Here is a 26,112-nt window from a genome sequence, read left to right on the forward strand (position 1 = left end):
AGGCGTGTTCAGCTAAAAGATTGTTTACAGGCAATTATTGTTGATAGAGACTGCAATAAAATTAAGCTTCGTTTGCAAAGTTCAAAGTGCGGGTACTGAGCAACAGTAGGTGACTCTAGGTGGAACTGGGCATTCTTGGAGCGTAACAGAAACTAGCTTCTGTAGCTAGAAGAGTCTCAAATCATTCAGGATTAAAAAAGGGAACTAGGTCAAAATAACTTCACCGGAATTAAAGCCGACAAGGAGAGTCTTGGCGATTTCTTCTGGGGTCATGTCAGCCAAGTCCGCACTGTACAGTTGCAGCAGCTGCTCCTCCTTCGATGGCAGGACTTCGAGATCGGACTCCTGATTCACAAAAAGTGCACATGGTCATAACATATTTGTAATGGGAACAGGGAGAATAAGGATGGGGTGAAATATAGTAAGGTTATGACTTGCCCAGCGATGAAAATCTGAGACGTTTGCGGGATACCCTTTTAATTAAAATCGCTGAAAAGCAATCTTGATTAAACCGATGTACAGTTGAAGTTGTGTTTCACACTGCAGATCCTTATGTCAGTATGATGTTTTAGACATTTAAAAATGTTTTGAGTGCTATTCAATGTACTTTGGTTCTCAAAATTCTCACAAAAATGTTTACATTCGGCTATTAACTTTAGTGTAGCTCGAAAAACTAAGGCGGAATTGATTCAATAGCCAACCCCTGTGTCAAAGAGCTTGAGGGCGGATATACCCCTATAATGGCGATTTACACCTAGGCATGTGATTTATAAAACCACTGCATAAAAAATACTTCTATTGTTATAATTAGTTCAAGGAGAGTGGATGATGAGAACAAACTGTGTTATTTATGAGTGGTTTTATTGCTACAATATGGCACGGATAAATTTTCAAGTTTTTGCAAACACGCTTTCAGAGCACTCTTCTCATCCAGTGTAAGAATTATACTTGGACAGATGAGATTTTTACAAATGTTTTCCTAATGGTATACCCATGACTGATATGAGTGATCATTTATTTGCCTTCAAAGCAATAGACAAACGTACAATGAAAAATTGGAAAACTTCAAAACCGTTAAGCGTGTTTGCAAAAATTACTTGCGCAAGACAATGTTGATGAGACCTGTGAGAATTTCTTAAATCGTCTGCGGCATCGTTTTGATAGAGGTTTTCCACAGTGTGAGCTCAACATTTCTGTGGGGATCCTAATTTTTCACAAGAGTAATTTCCAAATGTTGCGCCCTAGACGGTGCCCTTTGTCAATCAGCCTCTTTGCATTGCCACGGAGACGAGGCGCACCCTGGCCGAAATTATCGGGTTATCAGCTCTTTTCTTCTAACTTTGGAACCGTAATCTGGTAGAATTAGTTGTTTATCGGCATCGTGAATAATCAGAGAGTTGGCTGGGATATATGACATCCGCTAAATCGAATGGATCATGAGGCTTTGGCGGAGTATATCTTCCCGTTTTGGCTGGGTTTCTCTGGACTCACGAGCGACAGCTTTGTGCACAACGTATTTGTACACGGGGACATGCATCACGCGTGCGGTGTGCGCGGGTGAACGTGTGGCAATTTTCAGTGACCTTTGACACACATCCATAGCAACCGAGTTTCGTGCACGTGTGCATGGTGTACACTGATTCATACTTGCTTTTGCAGTGGTTACTATAACATACTTGTATAAACTTTATGAGAGCACGAGTGTAGTATGGGTTTCATGCTCGTACATTATTTTTTTCAAAAATTTGTCTTATTTTGTACAGGATGATTCAGGCCTCTAATATCTGATGCAACAAGAATATTGAGGCACCAAGCCCACGGATGTTGGGTGAGTCTGGAGTCAAGCCCATGCGTACTTTTGAGTGATACCCAGTTGGTGTGATGTCCAATAGTTGGGAAACACACTTTGACATGTGTATAACAGTATACACGTGAAATGTTCTCATTTATTTATGTAGTGTTATGTGCAATTAATTTACAGGGATTTAATTTCATCTTGGGATTTTTGTAACCGGCCAACATAGAAACAGGGAAGCTAGACGTTGGTGTCTGTTCTTGATTTTGTGGATCTCCTTACCGGAGGATGCACGTCCTCCACCCTGATGGAACCGTACGGTTTCTTCCTACACACGGAACGCACCGGGCGTCGCCTGCGACCTTACAGTTGTACAATATCAAAATCATCGTGGATAGAGAAATGAATCTATGATTCAATCAGAGAACATAATCTGTACAAAAATATCTTCACAATCAAACAGTTAATGGTAAATTTGTCTACATAAAGTTAGAAAAAACATGTTAACATATTGTGCTTATGGTAAAGAAAATAGGGGAAATATTTCAATGGCACAAAGAAGATTATCGATTCTTTGCTTGGTGAAACAAGTGTCAGTCAAAATCCGTCCTAATTACTTTTAGAATAGGAAGCAGTTCTGTTTCAGTTAACTCTGCTATTTCAACCACACACTATTGCCGATGGTGTTCCATAGGACTCTGTTTAGGGTCCCTTATTGCCATATATTTGAATGAAATTTCCTGTCGTCTTTATGTTGATGAAATGAGTCTTTCACATAACCATCAAATTGTAAATACAACCACTGGCAATCTGAATTCAGAACTTGTACGGGGAATGAATGGCTCTTGTTGAAAAGAACGCTCAGTTAAATTACTCAAAACAAATTGCATATTTGTTAGCTCTCTTCAAAATAATTACACACTTAAACACGAAATTCTTTTTTATCAGTTGGCGTAGTACTACATTAAAACTAGGTAAAGGGTCCTGGGTGTTTAGCTGGATCAGTGCCTCTCTTTGAGTAAAAGTACTGACGTCTCGTGTACCGGGGTTATCTGAAACAAAATGTTCCGATGAAAACTATACTTTATTTAGGACACTTTGTCCAATTTAACTTTAAATTTTTAATTGTATCAGTTAGTATGTGTTTTGTATTTCAATTAGTCTGGATAGCCTCTTTGACAGAATTTATTTCTTTTTGGCGATACTTCTGGAGCTGTTTACTAAAACGTTATTGTCTTCGTAACCTGTTTTCCCCGGTAAATGAATAAACTGATATGAAATAAATGTTCTTCCCTTAAATTATACCGTTCTTTCTTACTTAAATCGGCCTCTCAGTGCAAAAGCTGTTTTACTTTGCTGAAGAAAGTTTTCCGAATAATATCAAAAAACAGATTACTCACACAACTCCATCATTTGTTGAGTAAGGGATGCAAATTGTAAACTAACTTTTTTTTTTAACTTGAACTTCGGTAAATGTTTTTGTATATACAAACATGGTCTTTAAGTGCGCGATTTAAATGACTGTTTTATAACCGTCCCCTTGTTGCATTCCTTTGCAACTAGAAGTGACCTTGGATGACTATAGTTTTAATTATAACTGTATTTTGTTTTCCATAAAACAGTCTTATCCCAAGATTTGTGTCCTTTTAGACCAACCTTAATACGGAAACGACAGTCTCTCAACCCTAAATGCATCAGAAACCAAAAACCTACATAGTTGTTTGATAAAACTTACAACTATGTTGACATGTAATCATGTCAGTCTGCTTCAATGCTTCAAGTGGTCTGGTTTCAACTGATAACATATCTGTCTTACTGTTGTCCGTCCTTGCAGTGTATCGTATTGTATTGTCCCATATCTCCTATCGCAGGTTTCTGGTCTAGTCTTAATTACTGTTGGTGTAATGGGGAAATCCAAAAGCACACTGTTTCATTTTTCCCCTTACTGTTGATAATAAATCAAACTATGTACAATTACCGAATTTGATAATACGTCAGTTCTCATTCATTGTAATAACACATTTTCTTGTATGTAAGCAATTCATATATTTGGGACGTCTTCCGTCGCCACATGAAATAAATGTATGTCATAGTACGGGGGAGGGGAATACTTTGTCGTCAGGGGATAGTTAATTTTTTAATACCGTCTTGCAACTGTCGACTAGTCGGGATAATGGATCTTCTGACCCCGCTCTAGTACCAAAACAAGGCATAATGTGTATTGGGAAAAATAATTTGTAGCTGACTGATCAAGCATTCGTTAAAGTGAGACAGACCAGGCCAATAAAACGGTAAATGATTTTCTCAGAAAATGTGCTTTTGAATTTGCAAAATAAAAATTGAATTTGGCGAACATTTTGAAAACGACGCATAACCGGGTGATATTTTTTCGCAGTAACACCGCCTGTCTTTTGCATCGTGCATTGCAGTCATTCATCATTTAATTAAGGGATTACAAAATCTTTATGGGGATTTCAGTTTGACCTTTTTTTGCGACTTGTAACAAATGTGCAATCTTACAAGGTAAAAATTCGTCTTTAACTGTTTATTCTTTGGTGTTTTTGTTTTCAGTTTCATTTGTTGCGATGCAAGGTCGAACATTGAAGGGAATTCCTTCAACTAGTTTCTTTGGCCCAAAAATGCAGCCAGATGGTTGTAAGTAAAAGCAAGACTACAGTAGGCAGAGCATTGTCATATTCTCCTTAACACTTGAAGCTTAGCTCGTCCATAAAAGGCCTAGCGTGGACAACACACACACACACAAACAAGTGTGTATTTGCCTGCAACTGGGGACCCCCTATTGTTCCTCTTTTGCTTGTACTATAACTTTTTTAGAAGACCACCCATATGTTTTGTACGCAGTTGTCAATCGGGGACCCTGTGTCAATCGGGGACTTTATTGTCCGCTATTGTTCAGGGTCCCCAATTGAATGCAGAAACAAACTCATCCACACTCTCTTTTCAAAACTGCGCCATCAGGTTTGTGTAGTAGATTGATTGTTCAACTTAACAAAGGGGTGTCAAAAGCCCTCTGTTCTGTTGGCAACAAACAGATGACCTCTTGTTTTCTCTTTCTCTCTTTTTTTCTTTTTTCCAGTTGTCACCTCACCAATGCTTTAAAAGACTACACGTACCGGTTCAGCTAAATAATCATGAATATTGAAACATATATCAATTTAATTGAATTTTTCAAAGAAGTTAACTTTTGTTAATACTCATACGAATACTTATGCTTGACCTGCCGTACCTTTAAAACACACTATGGCTCGAAATTCCCTGCACATTTAGCGTAATAGGTTGATTCCAGTTTTAAACAAATGGGTAATGGCAAAGGTACCTAACTGGATTGAGAGTATTCATGTGCACATCTTCCAATTTGTCGGAGAAAACAGATGATTGACAACCTGATGTAGAATATCACTAACAGCAGTTATGAAGTAATGGACCAATGCTTAGAAACAAAGTAAGAACATCACCACCCATTTTAAAGATGTAGCAGTGGTTTAAGACGCTTTGTAAGTCGGTACTCACCATTATGGCCGAAGATGAAACCGTCACCAACGCGGCTGCAAGAGCCACCAGCTTCCACATGGTAGTCATTCTCAAATCTTTGAAGTGAAGTCTCTGACTGGAAATTGAAAAAATGGCCAGGTGTACTCGGAAGAGAAAATCACTGTGAATGAAAAACTCGTTGTAGAGTGACTTTATATACCTTACAAACCTTAGAAACTTTCTGACTGTTTTTACAGTAAGACTGGTTCAATAGCAGAACTAAAACAAACAAAAAAATATTCTATTTTAGTTGATGTTACAGGGTTTTTTTAGACTGCAGGAAAACGCTGATGTAGTCTTCACTGCTTAGCCATGAACAACACTTGAAAAGACAGACAGACAGACAGACGACGCTATAAAAGTTGAGGCAGGGTAATAATTAACACAGTCGTTATGCCATACCTGCAGAAACTGGCTAGAAAAAGGACAACTACCGCCTTTGATGACTTTATTAATCAATCTTCATAGTTAACATTCGTTAATGGTGCCCCAAAATCCCAGGGATGGATAGTCTCGAATATGGTTCCAGAAGTGCAGTGTACATATCATCTATTTTTTTAGCTTACATTTTTACGAACCCTTCTGAAACACACACACTCAGAAATGGTTATAATCGAAACCGTTGGGAAATCTGCTGGTACTGGGAATTGTGAGTGCACGGAACACCCACAAAGAGGAGATTGTATGACCTCTATTCAGAAATCTGGTGGGCAGAAAGTGGCAAAATAATATCAAAGGAAACAAACATGTCGAAAGAAAAAGCACCGTTGCATGGCATATTGAGCAGATTGCGTGGTTAAATAATTACTTGGGGTGAGAAATGTGGGCAGATTTGTTTCGTCTGTACGATGCAGTTTGAGAATAGGCCCGTGGAAACTACTTATGCACAGAGACAAACATCTTGCTCTTAAGTTTAATTTTAACTCTAAAGGTTACGTTGCCGACGCTTAATCAATTGATTTCTTATTAGTTTTGAATTTGTATAATTTTGCTGGAGAGTTTGTGCACGGTGACCTTTACCCTAAACCAACTGCGCGCTATGCATGTCGTTGTAATCGGCCCGGCAGCTAGCCACAAGTGATGTACTCACGCATAGCTGGGCACGTTTTTAGCAGAGTTTCGCAAAATGTATGGCATGGTGTCTGCTGTACGTTGAAAGCTGACAAAGGACTTAGTTTTACCAAGTATTAAAATCGCTTTGGTAACTAAAAGGAACACGCTTGGATGAATTCAATGGCCATCTATGTATGTCAAAAACGAGTACGTGTGTTTTCTCAAAAGGCTAACAGCATTACGTGCCATTTTGGTAATTAAAAATCCAGGTCGGTATCTCTAGGCTCCTTGTTAAATGTATTGCAAGCATGCTGAGCCCACAACGGCAAGCTTTCCTGCTTTCCTTCCCTGTCCTTCATTTTTTGTAGCATTCCAGATGACCCCACTCCGGTTGGAAGTGGAAAGTGCAGTGCTCCTTGTTTCATTTGGCCATTGGTATATATGTTCTTGTACAGGGTGTCCCAAAAAACAAACCCTGAGGAAAGGGGTTAATATGCCCAAACCATGAGATGTGATTAAAATGAATGAGAATCGCGAAAAAGTAGAAGCTGTATTCTTTTTAATGATACCTTGATAAAATCCCTCCTGTCATGCATGACGGAACACCATCGTATTTAAAATGTGGCATTACACTGTTATTTACACTGTGTTGGCAAAAATACACATAAATGCAAGAAATATAGAATTTGAAAGCCTACACTGTGATTCAGAGAAGCTAATGTAGGTCATGCGTTTTAATGAGTGTGTTAGAAAAGAATTAAATACAATAGATCCCTAACGAAAGTTACCATGACTGTAAGCATGCCTTCCTGCTCGACTAATTTAGGTATTTTAATAAATAACCTTAAATAACCTCAAGATGCTTGCGAAAGACAACCGCATTCCATTTTTAAGGTTGTAATTGAATTTAGTCTTGTTTGTTCGACTTCAGCATGAAAACAATCGCACGGTTTCATCTTTGAGTTCAGGAACGTTTAAAAGTTCTCAACAAATATTCCCAGAAAGGTTTCTTTATACATTCTCAGTGGTCAACTTTCATTCGAGTTGTTTTCAGAATGTTGGTAATTCCAGTGTCACGTTTGTGGAACTGAAAGCTCCATCTTGTGAATTTGATGTTACCCTTCTTTTCAGGACTTTTCAGAAGGGACTTTCACTTGCGTACAAATTTCTATTCAATTTAGGAAGAGCTTGATCAATATGGAACACTCTATTCAAACATAAAGTACAGCCAATATATACATAATGTATATAAAATATTTCTGTCAAAAAACAAGTTCACTTCTTTTTGATATGTAACTGATCATGTTTATGTCAGAGATCTGTGTTTTCTTTACACAAGTAACCAAGACAAAAGATAAATTGTTCTTATCCCGTTATTATAACTAAAGTGACTTAAAGTAATTATGTGCATTTTATGTTGAGTACAGAAATTCCAATGTTATGCGGGTGATGACAGAAAATAAGTGTTACTTGAATTCTAAATTGCTCTTTTTTTCTGCAGTGTTTGGAAGATATTTGCCATAAAAATGGGGATGTTTTTGCATTGCTCCTTTTTCTTTTTATTTCTTATAAAAAGAGCTTGTTGAGGAATAAACTGTACATGGGAGTGATTACTTGCAATGCAGAATGTTTGCAGTCACATCCAGAGGCTCACCAACAAAGAACAGGGGTTGTATGGTACGGCATTCAGATAAATTTCTGTTGTGTAATGTTCACTCTCCTGCAAATTGATCTGATGCTGGGATTAAGAGCCATTACCCCAATTCAAGAGCCATAATTTGATATCAATCACTGTTGGACGGGGAATTGGCTACCCGTATACCAACTCGATCAGCCTGGCATTTAGTGCGTTTTCCAGGTCTTAACTTGAGAGACGAGAATTTGAGAGGGATGAGTTGAGACGTCATCTGAGGTACCTCTGACATAAATGTTCGGCATCTACAAAACAATCAATCTCCAAATGGACTAAACGAGCGCTGTGTTGTATGAAATTTTAGTTGATGTCACGAGATAAATCTGTCACGTGTAACCTTTCTTTCAAACATATTCTGAGCAAAGAAGATTATCTGAACGTCAAACAGTCACAATGGATTTCATAAAGTTGATTCAACTTTCAGTTTAGATGACTGGGAAGTGATATCATGGCGAATTCATTACGTCACGTATGTATTATTAAACTACACTATTTATAAAACAGTCACAATGACATCATCACAAGTCCACAGGCGTAATCTTACTGTTGATATTTCTGATGTTTCAAGTACTGGACGTTTGAGTCAAATTTCCGTAACATCTTAGAGGGACACAACTTCTTGTCACATTACTAGAGAATTGTAAATCAGATTTGATTTAACCCCAACCCCATAGAGCTTATGTAAATTAATTTGTGTAGGCACATGAGCTTGGGGTGTGTTATAGATGAAAACTCAAGAAATGATTGGATAGGGTCACCATGGGTCGATAGATATCATCTGAAAGGGGCATACTTTTAATTGTCCTAAAACTAAAAGATCTAAACTTGGTATGTTTGTAGTAATGATGATTTCTCTTGGTTTGAATTAAAGGTCACGTCATAGTTATTGGAGTATATGGCGTCATTTTAAAAGTGCCATCTTCAAGGTGAACATTGTTAAGTTTGTATAAAAGGTAAATCCCATTCCATTAGTTTTTGTATGTAGGTAGACTGGAATGTATCATAGGCCTAGGTAAAACTGATAAAGACGCCATGAAGATATCATCATGTGAATTTTACATTTTTCCTGCATATCTCATCGTTTTTATATCGTTTAGCTCTCCACCAGTAAGCATGCATATTTGCTGATTGTTTTTCCTCAAACTTAAAATTGCAGAAGAGCCCTGTGTTCTGTTGCAAACAGATGTCGAAGCTCTCGTTCGTACTACTGTAACCATTAATATTCATTATTTGTATATTATGGTCGCTAATATTAAATAAAATAATAAAATATTACTCAATATTTCACAATTTATCAAACCGTGGGATTAGCAAACTTTCGATTAAGTCAGTCATGACAGTATCTACTTTAAAAATCTGCGTCGGGTCTTGGGTGAAATTCTATTCATTAAACATGGTACATATTGTAAAATAAGGATGATTTTTAACTCGCTCTTTTGGGCATATGTACCCAAGTGAAGAGATAAAATTCAAATCAGCGAGAGTCCCTGATCTTCAGCACTGTTTGTCTGCACTACGTCACGAGTGAAAGCTACGGAGCAATAAGATACATGAAATATAACTTCATGAATGAATTTAGGCATTGTGAAACTGTCTGCTTTCCTACGAATGCCTTGAACGGGAACTTGTTACGAGTCAAAGTACTAAATCCTACATCATCTTTCATGAGTTAATATTCAGTAAACAAATATTACGGATGTAAATAACAGCTGGATGTCTGGGACGACTTACAGAAATACTTTTCGAAAATACAATTTTAAGTAGGGTTTATATGTTATATCTTTTTGTTGGCTCCTCATACATAGCATGCTATTTTTGACTAGACTACAATCTATGGAGTATTGCAGAGAAAGAACCTCTAGTAGCTTGTGAAAAGAGGTTTTCTGCCCGATCCTAATAATTAATTTTCACTTTGTGCCTTCCTTCCAAAATGAGCAACAAAAATGAACGCCATTCTTGCGTGCAGAATGTTGTACAAGTACGTTTTAGCTTTGATTAAATCTTTGTCTGAAGTTCAAAACGTAAAGAAAAAAACTTGCTGAAATTTTAAGCAAGACTGGAGTTTTCTATATGTAACAATGAACTTTTCCCCAACTTTTAATGAACTTTCAAGTAACTACACTTAGCTGATTCATGAACTATGAAGGAAGGCAAATATTGTGGTCGTGTCACCCCAAACTCTAATCCTCCCCGTACCTGACTCTGTTTGACCGATCATGAGGTGCTTCTACTCAATGGCTATAAGGAGCTAGCAATGAAAAGCGAGCAGGGAAAAAATGGTGTAACCCCATTTTCCCCTACCTAAAGCTGAACTGAGATAAATATTCGCACCACAAATACAGGTGCCACGTATGTTGAACTAGTATGGAGTAGAAAATGAAAAGCAAAAAGGAACAGGTATATTCTTCGAAAAATACCTGTAGTTTTGAATAAACAATATCACCTCACCACCACACAGGCTGAACGATACCCACTTGAATTGTTACCTTGGGTTGTTGGGTACCTTTGGCTTCCATTGCGCAACTACTCCAATTTCCTATTACACAACAAACAGGGATGATTGAACAACGGGAGGTTTGTTTGACCGCCATGGGTGCTTCCCCCCAGGAAAAAAATCTTGGTATTCCCTACGCTGCTCCAACTCTATAGAAACCGAGTAACAGCAACGCAGAGAAAAACGCCAGCGACGGGTTAGTATCCAAACATTACTATACAAAACATGTACACTCTCCAAAGTCTACATTGTTCTAACTGATCATGATAACTGAATGCATTGCGTATGCACTACCTGTATCAATTGTGTTGTTACAAAGGAAGAAGGAAATACCAGCCATAGCATACGTGCATCAAATTCCTCAATCACTTCCTGGAAGTTCAATTGGTCAGTTCATTGCAGTGTCGTTTGGATTGTTAAAAGTCATGGAGTTCAAACCGATGTCATAATTTAGTTACAAATTAAAACAGGTTGTTTAGTCTTTTTTGAAATAAAATCAAGACGGCATGATTACGTCGTCTGCTTGATGCAACGAAATGTAATATTCATAGTGAGCACTTTATGCAATTTAAGATGCCGATAGTTCGTCACATGTTTGATACTACAGGCGTCATATTAATCTGTTGAGTCGTCGTACTGTTGCTGTGCTACTCCTTAAAATGCCTACATTATGCCTACAATACCTAGCCGGGACAGCACTAAAGTAAAACACAAGACTCTTAAAAATCACCTAGCAACTGGTTTTGTGACTTCCATATGATGTAGACATTATGTACAATCGTAGATAACCCAAAAAACTACTTTGTCGAAGGAGATGTTAAAAATCTGAAATCCAATTTTTTTATTATTCACATTACCAAACGGGAACTAGTAAGTGTTTCACTTTGCAAAGCCCCCAATGAATCATGCATATCGGATCAGTGACCAATAGAGTTGCCGTTACTGACATGTCTCCCTTGGTCAAACCCTAAAGAACATGCTTTGTGGATGCATCACGTACATCTGCTTCATATTCACCAATAAGGCTTGGTCGTTTGTCAGTGTCGGTGATCTAAGTTTACTTTTGCCTGTACTCGCAAATGTGTACCGATATTGCGTGAACATAACTTATTACGGAAAGGTGAGTGATGTGTGTGAGTGACAGCGCACACTGGTCAATCACAAACCACGTCAAGTCCAGCAGTCACCTTCAGGAACTTGCCAGCTAGTTTAAACGCACCAGCGGCCGCGTTGCTTCTCAGTACGAACGTCGCTCATTTTCATTTCTAGGTGGTTGACCAAGGGAGCAGATTTAATACACACCGGGAGACAACTGTGATCAACATTACAAGGTAAGTGCTGAATAATACCAGTGCGTTAAAGAAAAAATGTAAGAACGAGTTCTTTGACTGTAGACAATCCCCCAAAGGTATCATTCAAATTACTCGAATCTGTTCGTGTTTGCACAGTCAAGCAAACATAAACGCCAAATTGTGACCACAGGTCAGATTTCTGTTGTAAGACTTTGACTGCAAGTCTTTTAAATTTGCTTGACTTTCGCCCTTGGTTGAAGTATTGGCGAGTCAATATAAAGCGGGATGCTTTAGCAATCTGCAGAAACCAATGATTGGAGCATTTGAGTTATCCATGGACTTTGTAAGATTCTGATTTTCTGGCGTCAATGCAATCCTCATTATTTGGATGACGTTTTGCCAGAAACCTGTAACAGTGAAATTATATTAAAAATCTGCAGTGAAAATATCCGAACTGTCAGCCTGACAGGAAGTAGTGAGACATTTTCAATACTGATCAATCAATTCAATAACAATAAAACAGGAACAAATGTTACACGAACGAAAAGTTATCAAATTTGCATTCTTAGACTTCATTTTTTTAGATGTAACTTAAGAGATACTTTGTAACTCTAGTAAAACAGTATGTTTTTAGCTCGTGTACTTTATTCATTCTTGACTCCTAGAGATGATAAAACAATAGGATGTTTTTATTATCCTTGGGATAGGCTTTGGTTATTTCTCTCGTTTTCCCTGTTAAAACATACACCTTTTACATTGAACATATTGAACCAAATGTTTGTTTACTTGCAAAGTATAAAAATTAACTAAATGTAATTTTGCCTCAAAACACAAACCTTTGACGAGTAGGCTTTAGATTGTTTTTTTTAGAAGTATATCGATACTTCTATAACGAGCAAACGTTGCTCCCCTACCCTGGTAATCAAACAATTCAAAATGAAAAATTGACTTTGAGCCACAGTGCCACTCATGTTCTTGTCGTGAAGAGTTTAAAAGTCAAATAGATCGATTTAACTAATAATGAATAAGTAAACTGCAAGTGCCTTTCTTCGTTTTGTGAGGTCAAGCCACTCGGATGGCAGTGTTCTTATTGAGGGCGCTGACGTCGGTATGGAATGGTCCATAATGACCAGGGACAAATCAAGAGGGGTGAGAAGTTCTTTGGCTATGATACCGCAACACATGCTGTAAACTGAGTGGCCTTGTATTGAATGACGTGACGCCACAAATGACCAAACAGAAATAGATCTGAATGCATGAATCATGAAAAGTTTGATGACTGTTCAGCTACAAATGTGTTTTATCAGTCAACATGTATATCTGTAATTTAAACACAACACATTAAACAGAGCGCCACTCGTCACCAGAATGTTGTGCTGCCAAGTGCCCTCTCTCATGTCAATTTGTTTGCAATTTATTGAAGTCATTTTCAAAGAATACTGAGGATAGTAGTGCAAAAATAAAAGGAAACGAAAGCCTCCTTCATGTTTATTAGTATTCTTCCAAATAGGTCACTGGGGAGACACTTTGTGGTAAATTTTCCAACCTTAGGGAGACATTTCAATGTCTCTCTAATGCTCCAACTACCAGAAGGAGGCCAAATTTTGAATGATAATAGATAAGGTCTACAGTTGTCGTGATTTTTTAACATTGTGACAGCCTTAACATTTAACTGTGTTTATAATATATATTTATATATACATAAATCGCACAGCCTTAAGGATCAACCATTATACGAATTCATTCTTTCTCTTTTCATGAAATTACGTTGTGTTAAAAAATATTTATAAAAAGTAAGTAAAGAATGATGGTGGCATCAAAATCAGGAGTTTAAATACGCTTTCATATCATGCACACTGCAAAAAATCGTCGGTAGCAACCCAGAGATTCTGGTTTTGATGATGTCACGTTTGGGCTCTGTAATTAAACGGCAAAGGTATGACAATTCCCTCTGCAATGACAATTTTCCATCATTAAATTGTAATTGATCTTTAGTGAAGTTCTGATATAACTACTCGAACAATGTGTTGTAAAAAGGTACTGCTGAAAGGCACTCTGAGTAAAGAGGGCAGTTTCACAATGCTTTGATTCTTTCGTGAATGTTTATTTCATATCTTTGAATGCAAGGTGCTTAAGAAGTGATGATGGAAAAAATGCTGCTGAAAACTGCTGAAAAGGGGGCTCTTACGGACTCGATATTTTACTTCTCACTTTGTGCATTTTTGCCCCGAAGGGCGACGATTAACTACATCCTTATACCGAAATGATGTGTCAAATGCTTTATGGGTAGAATGTAGCTCTTTCTAAACCGTTGTCTAAAGTGAAAAAGGCGTGGAATACATACAAGTGGGAGAGGAATCTACTCTACCTGTTTTTGGACTTTTTAACCGGAACTGACCAATGGAGGGCGCCATTTTATAACAACTGTGCTGAGTCGCTAATTAAGAGCAGGTGTTGTGGTTGCGTCGATAGCAACAAGATGTTTTGGTAGATAAACCACTTCTTATTCTGGTTTTCTTCAACCGATGATGGGGGTGCTTTTGCTCAAAGCAGGTTATGAAGTAGTACAGTGAAAAGTGAGCAAGGCGGAGCCAGCACCACTTTTTTCGTCCAGTCCCCGATCTCTGATCTGCCTTTGAGAGTGAAAAATTTTTGTTAACCTAAACGTAACTTTAAATGAAAACATAGAATTAACATTCACTCATAGTATCAAATTATTTTATCATATGCTAAATTTGCATTGAGTGGGACTTGAAAAGGAAAAGAAACATCTGAGCTCCTCCAATACCTTATCTGTAAGTTTAAACAATTGTCACACCATCATCACACAAATTGACGATCCTCAGTTACACTTTCCCATAAGTTATGTTCTAACAACCTTCAAGTTTCCTTGGGACGGCTGCACGTGTTAAAGGCTCAGCTTTAACCTGTCCAAAACCTATGCATGGGCACAGCCTAGGACGAAGTGGACATCAATAATGCCAAGATATCGGACTGCTCTATTCTCAGAGCAATGAAATAACTCACTAGAAAGCTCTAAAAAATGGCGCTATGTTTATAATTTCCAGTAGGTTAGCACAGTGCCTAAGAACTCATGCTTCCCTACAGTGCCCTTCACAGTTCTTCGAATCTGCAGTTATTCAAAAAGTATTTCCTCTATAAAGACAGTTGGTGTTCAATTGTATGCCCTCATAAATGAACAATAGACAAGCTAGATTGACCAAATGGTTCGCGCCTCAGAAACTAATTAGAATGACAATTGCCGGGCAAGCAGCAGTCTGCTGATCTTGCCATAGGCGTCAAGGGCCCCTTCAAGTCGACCAACATGCTGCTCAACAAGTAAGAACACTGCAAGAAGAAATGCAGGCGATCTGCTATTACCGTGCTGTTACCATGGAGGGAGGTACCAGTTATTCCATACGTACATCAATTTCCTCAATCACTTCCCGGATAGTTCAACAGGTCAGTTCATTGCATTGTGTAGTGTGGGATGTCATACATCGTGATGGAGGTAGGGTTAATGGCACACTTTGATATCCAATAAAAATAACTCTTTGACAGTGTAGTTGTTAGACATATCTCTAAAAAATGTTGTTAGGATCTACACCAACAACCGCCAAGTCCGCTTTTTTGCACAGTTCGCAACAAACCAGGCGAACCAACGAACGGATGGACTACGTCGACCTTCATCCACCACTCAAAAGTAATTATCAAATAAGTTGGTGATTCAAGATAGTGGCTGGTGACTGATAGGATTGCTTGCGTCCATCCAAAAAGAACATTTTTATTGCCTCATTTGCATCTGCCAGAAATCCACCAATGAAACCTGGCCATTTAACAATGTCGGTGATCAAAGCCTCAATTGTGCCTCTATCCCCACTGTGTGTGTCAACATCGTATGAACATGACTCATCAATATGGAATGAGTCGGTGATGTTGGTGAGTGACAGCGCGCACGGGCCAATCAGGAACCAAGCCAAGCTCACTAGTCACTTCTCAGGAAATGGCTGGCTGGTTTAATGGCACCAGCGACCGCGTTGCTCCTCAGAACGACAGCCGTGTATCTTCAGTTATGAATGGTTGACCGAGAAAGAGCAGATTTAATTGAGGGAGTAGACCACTCCTATATTGCTGGGTAAGTGTTACATAGATCACTTAGGCGTATGCAAGGATAGGACAATAAACACAATCTAGCACTTATCAATGAGAATTATTCTACTCTGTATTGTTACTCCTGCAAAAACCAACTAATTTTGGAGATGATTTCAGTCAAGACTTTGGGTCCGCCTGCAATTTTAAGCCTGTTGCTTATTGTCGAGAATAAGTTAGAACAGCAAGTATTGTTCTACTTTTTGTCTTTTTGTGATTCAGAAATCTTCAGGTAGACAACCACACAAATGTATTTTAAAATACAGTTAACTGAACATTTGAGATAGTAATCTATAAATATTTAGAGAAGCCGGCTCATCCTCAGTGAGCAAAATTCTTTCGCTGAACTCCTTGCGCCAAAACTTTTGTTTGCACTTTTTTCTTTGTTTTTAAAACTGTGTGATGTCTCTTATTCTCATTGTTCGTATAGTTTGGTTCACATTAAGACAATAGGTTTGACATTGGACGAAGAAAAAACCACCCACACAAATTTAAAAAAAATCTTTGGCACTGTTGCCTCTTCGTGAAAACGTTAACGATTCACTTGGTGGTTTTAAATTACATTTCGGTGTTGATTCAAAAAAGAGTCATTTTTGTAATGTTATCTGGAGTTATTCAGAAGTTGCACTTCCTCATTGTTACACATCCCTTTATTTTAAGGCACGAGCAGCTTCTGGGAACGACTGACGAATATCTTTAGCTGTAAATGGTTGAAAGACGGAGCAGATTTAATTAAACGAGTTAGCTGACTGCTATCAACATTACAAGGTGAGTGCTTGGTAGTGCGCTCAGTGTAATGCAAGAACGAATTCTATCCTGGAAATCAGTTGATCATACATGTAATTGTTATAATATCATTTCAAAACACTTCAGCTAGTCCCCGGGCAGACTCATGCAATTACAATTCTCCTGAATATTGCTGAAAACAAATCTAAGCAGTTAGTTTCTTGTAGGTTTGTCTCTCTCTGTGATTCAGATTATGGTCAAGTATCCACTCCCTTGAGCATTTCAAAAATTCCCAGAACGATTTGTAATGTCTCTAAAATTTTATGCGTTTTGGATGAATCACAGCAAGAATATTCGTCTGACATAGTGCAGTTGAATTCACAAAAAGATTAGAGTTATTATTGTACTTTTTTGTCTTCAATTCATCAGGAAAAATTCTCCAATTTGCTTGAGGCTTATACATTCAAGCAATTTTGCCCATGCACAGCCAAGCGAACACAAACTTCAAATTGTGACAACAGATCAGATATTTGTGCTGCAAGTTAGGCTGTAAATGTTTGGAAACATCAAATTTGCTTTGGTTTGGCGTTTGGCTAAAATAAAAATCCGTAATTGCGGATCGGCGAGTACTTTTATTGGGGCAATAGCCACAGACGATTTTTTTAAGCCACTGCGTTTTCCGTGGATTTCCAGTAATCCTTTTGTTTAATAACTGCGTACGCTAAAAACTAATCCTCTGAGTCACATCAGGAGGGTTTTGCTTACATTGTGCATTTCAAAGGAAAGATATTAGTCTTGATATATGCACCAAATGCAACCCACTGGTACACCATTCTTGTTGCAAGTTTGGTAATTTTATTGCTTTATACTTGGGTTAAACACAAATCTTCTACTCTAAGTCATTTGATCTCTCAGTGTCAGTTTTAACCTTACCGCTGAGCGAAACACTTATCAGAAATATTTTGCAGCGAAAACAGATTGAAACGATGAAAGTGAAATGTCCTTAGTCAAACAGAGAGAAAATACTGTGGTTTCAAAAACGAAACCGTACCAACTTTATTGTAGTCTTATTTTAATTTCTTAGAGATAAAATATATATCGAAAGAATCATTTGAACACAAAGATCACGTAATGATAATTAGTTGGTACTCCAACATTTTCCCCACTTGGGGATTTTAAAACAAACCAGAAATTCAAACAGATAACCTAACAAAACGATTAAAAACAGTGAATTCAACTTTGAAAAGCTACCTCAACTTATTTAGGCTTTACTTTATATTCCAAACTCATTGATTGTAAAAGGTACCTTCCTCGTATTTTATATTTTTTAATGCGTTTAAAGATATTTTCTTCAAAATGCATATTACATGGACAAAGGAGGCAAATTTGCGTCGTTCGGCTATATTCTTTTACATTCCGTGTCTTTGCAATAATTTTTTTCATCGCTGTTCAATAACCCTTACTACCTTTTTCGTATTAATTAAATTTCTTTTATTTTTATGTTATTTAACCTGTCGACCTTTTTTATTTTTGACTTCAAGATGGGTTTAACGAACGCAACTTTTGTATCAAGCCCAGTTCATACCGTCTTCCTTTTCTTTTGGTCTAACAGACACTAAAAGAGAAACTAGAGTAAAGTTTGTTTGTGATATCCGTACTTAATTCAATTTGGAAAAGACAAAATCTGTTCACAAGCCGAAGGTAATCATGATCATGGGTACGCTTTAACAATCTACGGAACTCTGGAAGTACCATCCGACATGGTGACATCCTGGCATATTGTTTTTCGGGTAACGACAGGATACAGGCAAGATGTTCACAGCCTACAGTTGATTTGCCTCGCAGTGCCGACATTGTAAAAGGGTGAACATCACACTTACTTGATGTCTCTTGATGATGACATCCTGAGATAAAGATTATCGTCATTATCTGAGGATGTGATCATCCAATTTTTAAAATGTCATCATACCATGATACGTTATCTCAGGATATCCTTATTCCACTTTTAGTCTTCATGCCATGATAAATTATCTAAGGATGGCATCGTACAACTTTAATGGTATTGTCAACCCGTGATAAATTATCTCAGGATGTCGACATGTTACCTTTATTATGTCGTCGTCCCGAGAAAAATATTTCAGGATCTCAACAAGTTGGATGGCACTTCCAGAGATCTGTAACAATCACCTAAATACAAATGAACATTTTAAGTCTAATCCCATTCTTAGATGACCCTAGGTTATCCTTAATTTGAGAGCTTTAACAAGTAGACTTTTTGTTCTTATTTCGTGGGGGTGGATGTAATATCCCCTTCCCAGGCATCAGTGAGCGCTTTACCCTCGGGGGAGCAAGGCCAAAAAACGAAGGGTGTTGTTTCCGCATGGAGATTCTAATCACCCGTGAGTTACCGGTCTTGCCTGAATCTTTGCGACTGGTAGCTAATAAATTCCGAGGTCCCCTCTAACTACATTTCATTGTTCTGCTGTGGAAGCATAAGTAATACGAGGTCACAAACCCAACAGCCGTGACTAGTCCGCACATGTCTGTAAACAAAGGAGCAGCTAAGCCCACAAAATTACGGAAGCGTATATACGACATAACAGAAAAAATGGGTCTGCTGTTTCGCCTGGGCGGATTAGTACTTCGCAGGGGGATTACTATTTCGCCTGGGCAGATTAGTATTTCGCCCGGGTGGATAAGTATTTTGTTGGTTGTTTGTAATGAACTTGTTTAGTTTATGGCGCCCCCAGGAAATAGGCATGCATCAACCCACTTTGTTTTAAAGTTTACCTTTCTTTATAAAAGTATGCGTTGATGTTTTCTGAGTAAATTCTGAAAGCTCCACGACTCTATTTATTGGATTTCAAGTCTTTAAACGATATTGTTTATGGGTCAGCCTTTTGTTTCTCCTAAAAAGAGGAAATTACTCGAGACAGAGAGAAAGTTTAAAATCCAGACTGGTGACTGAGCATCGTAACGCGTGGGTAAATTTATGTGCACCGTAAGGGGGAGGGGAAGAGGGCACTTGCCTTCCCCAAAGAAAAAAATGCTACAGATATGACAAAATATGTCAAAGGAAGTAAAAAGCATTGTTCCTAACTGTCAAAACTAAAGCTATTTTTTCCTGTTTTCTCCTTTGTTCTCACCCCATCCCCTTTTAGCCGTTTTCCTCAATAGTGTGCAGTTGAATGAGCAACTGTATTCCCGTGATATTCAGGATCTGTTTGTACTTTAGTGCTACATACCCTCCTGGAAACCCTTTTTCCCCTCTTGGGAACATGGGAACAGATTCAACCCCCCACACACACACAAGTGTGTATTTGCCTGCAACTGGGGACCCCCTATTGTTCCTCTTTTGTTTGTACTTTAACTTTTTTAGAAGACCACCCATATGTTTTGTACACAGTTGTCAATCGGGGACCCTCTGTCAATCGGGGACCTTATTGTCCTCTGTTGTTCAGGGTCCCCAGTTAAATGCAGAAACAAACTCACACTATTTTGTAACGATGTTTAAAGCCTTTTTCCCCCCTTTTAATTTAAAAAGGGAATTCGTGCAAACATTACTTCACTCTTAACCCAAAAAGTCAGAAGTACGGGGCCCACTTACAGCCAGGGGGCGAATTCCGCCCCCTGCAGAACTCGGCCATATCCCGTATGCATTTTGAATGAAGCTCTGCATGCATGTTAAGAAAATCATGATCAATAGATCAATTCAATTTCGGCTCAATTGAAGAAGTTGCTAATTTAGGGCCACGCATTTGCCAGCTTGTGCTAGTAATCTGTGCACGTGGAAAAAGTATGGGTTTTTGGCTGCTTCGGGACACTGAACACTGCAGGAGAACAGCATGTCCGATTCTCACAAAAAAGGTGACAAAATGACTGCAAGGAAATATTGAAAAAAGTCTGGAAGACGTGAAAAATGCTCTGTGAGGCTAGAGAGAAAAATGGGAAGGGGGCGGAAGCCGCCCCAACCTTACTTTGAGGGCGGGGACAGACCAAAGAAAAATGGACTGCGATTTTCAGACAAACATTCATTTTTGCCCACTCTATCCCAACCCTTATGAAAGAAAACTCTTCAAAACTTTGACATTGAACTGATTTTGAATTTTAAAAAGCACACAAAATCCCTTGTCTCTGTTTACGAAAAAGTGGGGAAGACCCATCCCTGCAAAAAGTGAGCAAAATACAAACACCCAGTTTCCCGGGATACTAATTAGCTCCAGGCGAAATACTAATCCGCCGGGGCGAAATAGCAGGCACATTTGTTTGTTTGTTGTTTTTGTGGGGTTTTTTAGTCATTTCTTATATATGCTTCCGTACAAAATCACACCATTACAGTATTTTTTGTCTCCGTGTCAGTTCTGAGCCTGTGCGACTGTTTTGGGTCACTAATGCACTGCTAAGGTCCCCTCTAACTACATTCTATTATTCTGTTGTGGAACTATAAGTTACAACACAAACAGCCGTCAGGCGGCACGTGTCTGTCAACAAACAGATATGGTTTCTGATAGCGATCATATGGGCTTTTTGTGGTCACTGATTTTTCAAGAACTTGAACTTGACAGTGGTTAGGATCAAGCCAATGGGAGTTTACAGGCTTGTGGTGTATACGTGGGGTGAGGATTATCAAAAACAATTGCCAAGTTGGTATATTGGGGAAAAATTGTTACCATACTTGGTGATATTTGTCGATCCGTCTCCCTGCTCCGTTGCTAAAGACCCAAGGGTTAATATATGATTGATACAAAAAAAGAATATGAAATCATTGAAAGAATTAAACATTTAAAAACGTACCGTTCGAACATGGTTTCATTCGGCCTCCTGATATGGGGCGATTCACATACAAAGAAATGATCCTGCACTCCAGTCCTTTGCTAATTCCAATACAGACAATACACAATGGGCGGGGCGCCACCAAGAGTTTGTTATGGAGAGGCCGTTTTTGTAGAGGATTAAGATAAAGTCAACAAAGTCGCTCGCTAACTGTGCTTTACGCCCTAAAGTATTCAGTTTTCAAGTAGTTTGTCTTTACTGGATTTTGGTTAAGAAATCGAAATTGCTGAATGCACATGGGTGTTATTTAGTTTAAATTATTACAGTTACGTACGAATGGCACATAATGGCAGTAACGTATCGACGGTAGTCGTGAAAAGAGGTATTTCTGAGGCAAACTCTTGGTGGAGCACTGTGTTGTAAATCTCCAGTCTTTTTAGCAACTTGGACACAATTTAGTCAGTAATTTGGACCCGCTCTGGAAAAACTCGTCTGTTAGATGCATCGGCTGAATTTAGCTCTGTTTTGATATGTCGCTAAGTTTGGTATCGAAATATGCCACAGAAATGAACGATATGTGGGACTCTCTTTGCTTAAATACTGTTTAAACAATTTGTTTTCAAAGGCTTTTAACTCAAAGGTGGTTGTGGAATGATATGACTCACTCTTGCAGAGAAGATCACGATCACACTCAACATATCAGCATATTTCAACACTCTTATTCAATTTTGTCTCGCCGTCAACGCATTTCTTTCATTCGTAACAGTGTCTCTGTTACACCTGGACCATTTAGCCAGCGTACAAAAATATGGAAAATACTCTGAACTATCGATTTTTTTTTTATTTTGGGCACGTACATAGCGTATTCATAACGAATGTTATGAATAATGTTTGTTATGGAGAGGCCGTTTTTGTAGAGGATTAAGATAAAGTCAACAAAGTCGCCAAAATAAAACAAAGTAACATATATATATATATTTTATAAGGTAGCTATAAGTTATTAACACGTTCAATAAGTTCTGTGGTCGTCAAATACGTCTCCGTACGTCAATATGCGTTGGAGATAAGTTCGATATACGTTATGCATAGGTTTAAAGAGCGTTTTGCAAGGTTTTAATATAGGGGACGCGTTGCACCAATACAGTGTTTCAAATGGAAAGATGCGGCTTTAATATGCGAAAGCTTGACCTGAATCGCAAGATAAAGCAACAGTTTCTTTAGTCAGGGTAATTCTAATTGTTATATTAATGTGCGATAAGATTACAGAGCGCAGCACATTTTATTCAAATGTCACTCGCAAAAGGCTTATTGAATTATTATTATTATTGAGTTCCGGACCCAGAGTTGCAATAAATCAGACAGTCACACCTCAATTTTTGAAGAAAGGATGCGGCGGTCTGTTCTCTTTTACCGAAAAGGTGTCCATCTGGATACTTGCTTCGTAATTTAATCTGCGAAGTGTTTGCTCGCGGTTCTGATTGAGCTTTTTATTTACGCTTTGACAGGTATCTGGTTTTTTCTCTCTGCCTTAGGTTTTTCAATTTCACTACTTTTTGTACAGATGCAACTCTGTTTCTCGATTACCCTTTCGATTGCCGTCCTTCTGGGTAACTCCATCAAGCTCCGAGCTACAATTACTGGGCCGGCTCCTGCTGGCAGGGATGGTCCTGGGTCTCAGGTTTGTCCAATGTGCTGCCAGGGACCTGCTGGAACACCCGGAATTCCGGGCCTACCAGGAAATCAGGGTCAGTTTGGACCTGCAGGGGTCAAGGGCGATGCTGGGGTCAACGGTCAGAAGGGTGAGATAGGTCCAGTCGGTGCTGTTGGGAACCCTGGCCCAAGAGGGGACGATGGAGTGGGCCTGCCCGGCAAGGTAGGTCCCAGAGGTCCACCTGGTTTAATTGGAGCCAACGGGGAAGTAGGCTCAAAAGGTCAAAAGGGCGAGCCGGGGGAGACTCCAGATAAATCCACCAACCGCGTGGCATTCACAGTGACGCGAATGAGCCGCTCGCATTCCTCTACGAATCACAACACCCAATTGCCATTCGAGCTCGCAGAGGTAATTCTGCCGGGTACCAGCTTTGATCTTGCAACTGGGACATTCACTTGTGATGTGCCAGGTACCTACGTTTTCACGTTTTCTGTTGGAAAATATGGCGGCAACTCGCTGAACGTTCATCTCAGGAAAAACGACGACTGGGTTGTCTCTGGCCTTAGCACTGACTCAGGTCCGAATGAGCAGGTGTCTGGGAGCGCGGTGCTGCTTCTGCAGCAAGGAGACTTAGTGTATTTGACCATGCTTGGTAGGGCGTGGAGTACCTCATATCACTACACCTCATTCAGTGGCTTTCTTCTTTACGCCGATTAAATAAACAGCAACCAAACGTAAAATGTACACCATGTATATTTTTATTTATTTTTATTACTGGTGGGATTACACAGAAACCTGCAGTCTTTTTAAAGTGTTGAAAATGTGTTCACTCTCTAATTTAATGCCAATTTTAACGAATCAAATTTAATCATATCAAATTACTCTATTGGTGAATTGTGTCGGTCTTGACTTTCTGTTGATTCCGTCACTAGATGTTAAAAAAATCTTGGTTTGCCTTTGGCACTGTCACTATCCCTGTTCGTCACTTAAAGGCCTGTTTCTTTTTGCTGTCTTTGCTATGTGATTTTCAAATGTTCCCTGAACTCCTTCACAAAATAAAACCATGCTGATTATTCTTGCTTTTGACACCCGCCCTGCGACGCTGTATGAATTTTTACCCACACGGTCTCGGGAGCGGACTATTCGTTGAGTCCATTTCATTTTTCAGGGTTGCAGAGCGTGCGTCCGTCCTAAAGGTATATTAATGCTTCAGTGGCTGTCCCCTAGCCTCTACAGCTCTAACAAACCACCAAAAACCATCAAAAGTGAATTGCAGTACCGAGGGGGGTTACCAGGCTATCCTGATTTGAGGGGGCCCTTGCCATGCACCAGCCAAGCCACGCCACCACCACAACACCCCCCAACCAAAATAACACTTCAAAGACAGCTGAAAGAGGCCTCTGACAAGTTCCAGACAGCTGTCGCTGATAAAAAAAATATTTCACTGTCTGCCCCAGGCACCGTTTTGTAAACAACCCATTAGATTGTACACAAGGTACCACCTAGCACACAGTCCTATGGGAATTGGCTGGAGGCTGGCTGAAGGCGGGCTAGATTTCTTTATTTTTCTGGCTAGGGGAGGCCCTGGCTGTAAAGTGACTAAACCAGGTTTTTCAGCATGTACAGGGGTAGCATATGATAAATAGTTGTTGAATTTGGACGGAAAAAATAACGTTAATTAGCTCCAATGGACTCGCCAAAGGAGGCCGCTCCCTCTACCGAGGGTAAAGCGTTTGAAGTAAAATACACATCAAGTTGATATAAGAAATTGATTTGGAACATTTTACAAGGTAGATGTTTGCAAAGACGTATATTGGGCAATTTCATTTACAAAACATGTAATAGTAACTCGCCTTTGCTCTAAAATTCTGTGTGAGCGTCCTCAAAAAATGAAATATTTTTGTTTTTATTGGCAGCACAGTAAAGAGATAAAATTTTGACAGACAAGAAATACTCCGTCGAAGCCATAACCATTGTGGATTTTATCAAAATAACGAGTTGTCATGGAACTTGTTTAGCCTTTTGTGGTATCTTTTTTTCCTCCTGGTATTTGTTTTTACAAGTCGTGATCACACAGAAAATGACCTTGCTACACCACATTGTTTGTCCAGATTGAAACAAACATTAGCCCTTGGGAAAATATAATAACGTTCACACGGACACTATAGTTTCCAAACCTTTCATTAACATCAGTGCTTTTGAAAAAAAGTGGTGAACATGTACTAACACGTTTGTAATGTTATCCAAGTCTACAGAAACCGAACATTCGATTAATGGCTTGTAATGCCTGCTTCATTTTAATATACAACTTGATACTGGTATGTATAAAGTATAACCGTTAGTAAATAGTCGTAATTGTTCAAAGCAGACTCTCAAAGTGTAATCATGGTAAAAACATTGTTTTATCCTCGGCTTGGATTCATTTTTTTATGTTTTATATTTTGCAATTTAGAGCCTTAAACGACAAAAAGATGTTCTTTCCTTCTGATTTCTCAAAATGGTGACAAAACTATTACTTCATCTATAAACAAAACGTTTTATAATTGATATCAGTTTACAACTGACATCTTTCATTAAAATGCGTTTTAAAATATATACTCGTAAAAGACGTTTTTAGAAGCAGTATATTAATAAGTCATTTGATAAAATATTACTGTTTAAGAGTACTCTGAGTATTTTCAAAAATGCCAATATTTTTCATGAAATCTTCAAATGCAGGGTCACACACTTTGTTGCTCTTTAAAAAAAGTGTTCCTAGAAATAAACTACTGAAATACGGCTTAATGTTCAAAACAACATTTTTTGCAATTTTGGGACTATTTGCCCACAAATGCAACTAAACACCGCTCTTCTTATTGTATGCTTTATGAGTAAAAATTTAGCTCTGATATACACGGCCTTAAATGTGATATTGAACCGCAGACAGTGACAAAC

General features: G+C 38.6%; 1 protein-coding gene and 2 long non-coding RNA genes across 3 annotated transcripts; 2 read left to right on the forward strand and 1 right to left on the reverse strand.

Annotated features, from left to right (window-relative positions):
• Positions 1 to 204: 204 nt before the first annotated feature.
• LOC110990330 (uncharacterized) lies at positions 205 to 5,476 on the reverse strand. The gene is made up of 2 exons (XR_015423688.1): positions 5,327 to 5,476; positions 205 to 345 (listed from the first exon to the last, which is right to left on the reverse strand). It is a non-coding gene; the product is annotated as an uncharacterized LOC110990330 (long non-coding RNA).
• LOC110989741 (uncharacterized) lies at positions 1,274 to 3,713 on the forward strand. Its single transcript, XR_002599678.2, has 3 exons — positions 1,274 to 1,316; positions 1,764 to 1,828; positions 1,982 to 3,713. It is a non-coding gene; the product is annotated as an uncharacterized LOC110989741 (long non-coding RNA).
• A 10,456-nt stretch (positions 5,477 to 15,932) lies between the features above and the next one.
• On the forward strand, positions 15,933 to 25,974 carry LOC110989738 (uncharacterized). Its single transcript, XM_087131363.1, has 3 exons — positions 15,933 to 16,014; positions 16,689 to 16,796; positions 23,089 to 25,974. The coding sequence occupies exon 3, from the start codon at positions 23,089 to 23,091 to the stop codon at positions 23,893 to 23,895; it is 807 nt and encodes a 268-aa protein (XP_086987489.1). The 5' UTR covers positions 15,933 to 16,014; positions 16,689 to 16,796; the 3' UTR covers positions 23,896 to 25,974.
• Positions 25,975 to 26,112: the final 138 nt, after the last annotated feature.

Source organism: Acanthaster planci, linkage group LG21, assembly GCF_054643075.1.
Source record: "Acanthaster planci isolate LZ-2023a linkage group LG21, COTS_SCS, whole genome shotgun sequence".
In the NCBI taxonomy this organism is placed as follows: domain Eukaryota; kingdom Metazoa; phylum Echinodermata; class Asteroidea; order Valvatida; family Acanthasteridae; genus Acanthaster; species Acanthaster planci.

What these genes read in the sequence shown, in the direction of transcription:
- LOC110989738 (XM_087131363.1), top strand. Translation starts at nt 23,089, where the DNA reads ATGCAACTCTGTTTCTCGATTACCCTTTCGATTGCCGTCCTTCTGGGT.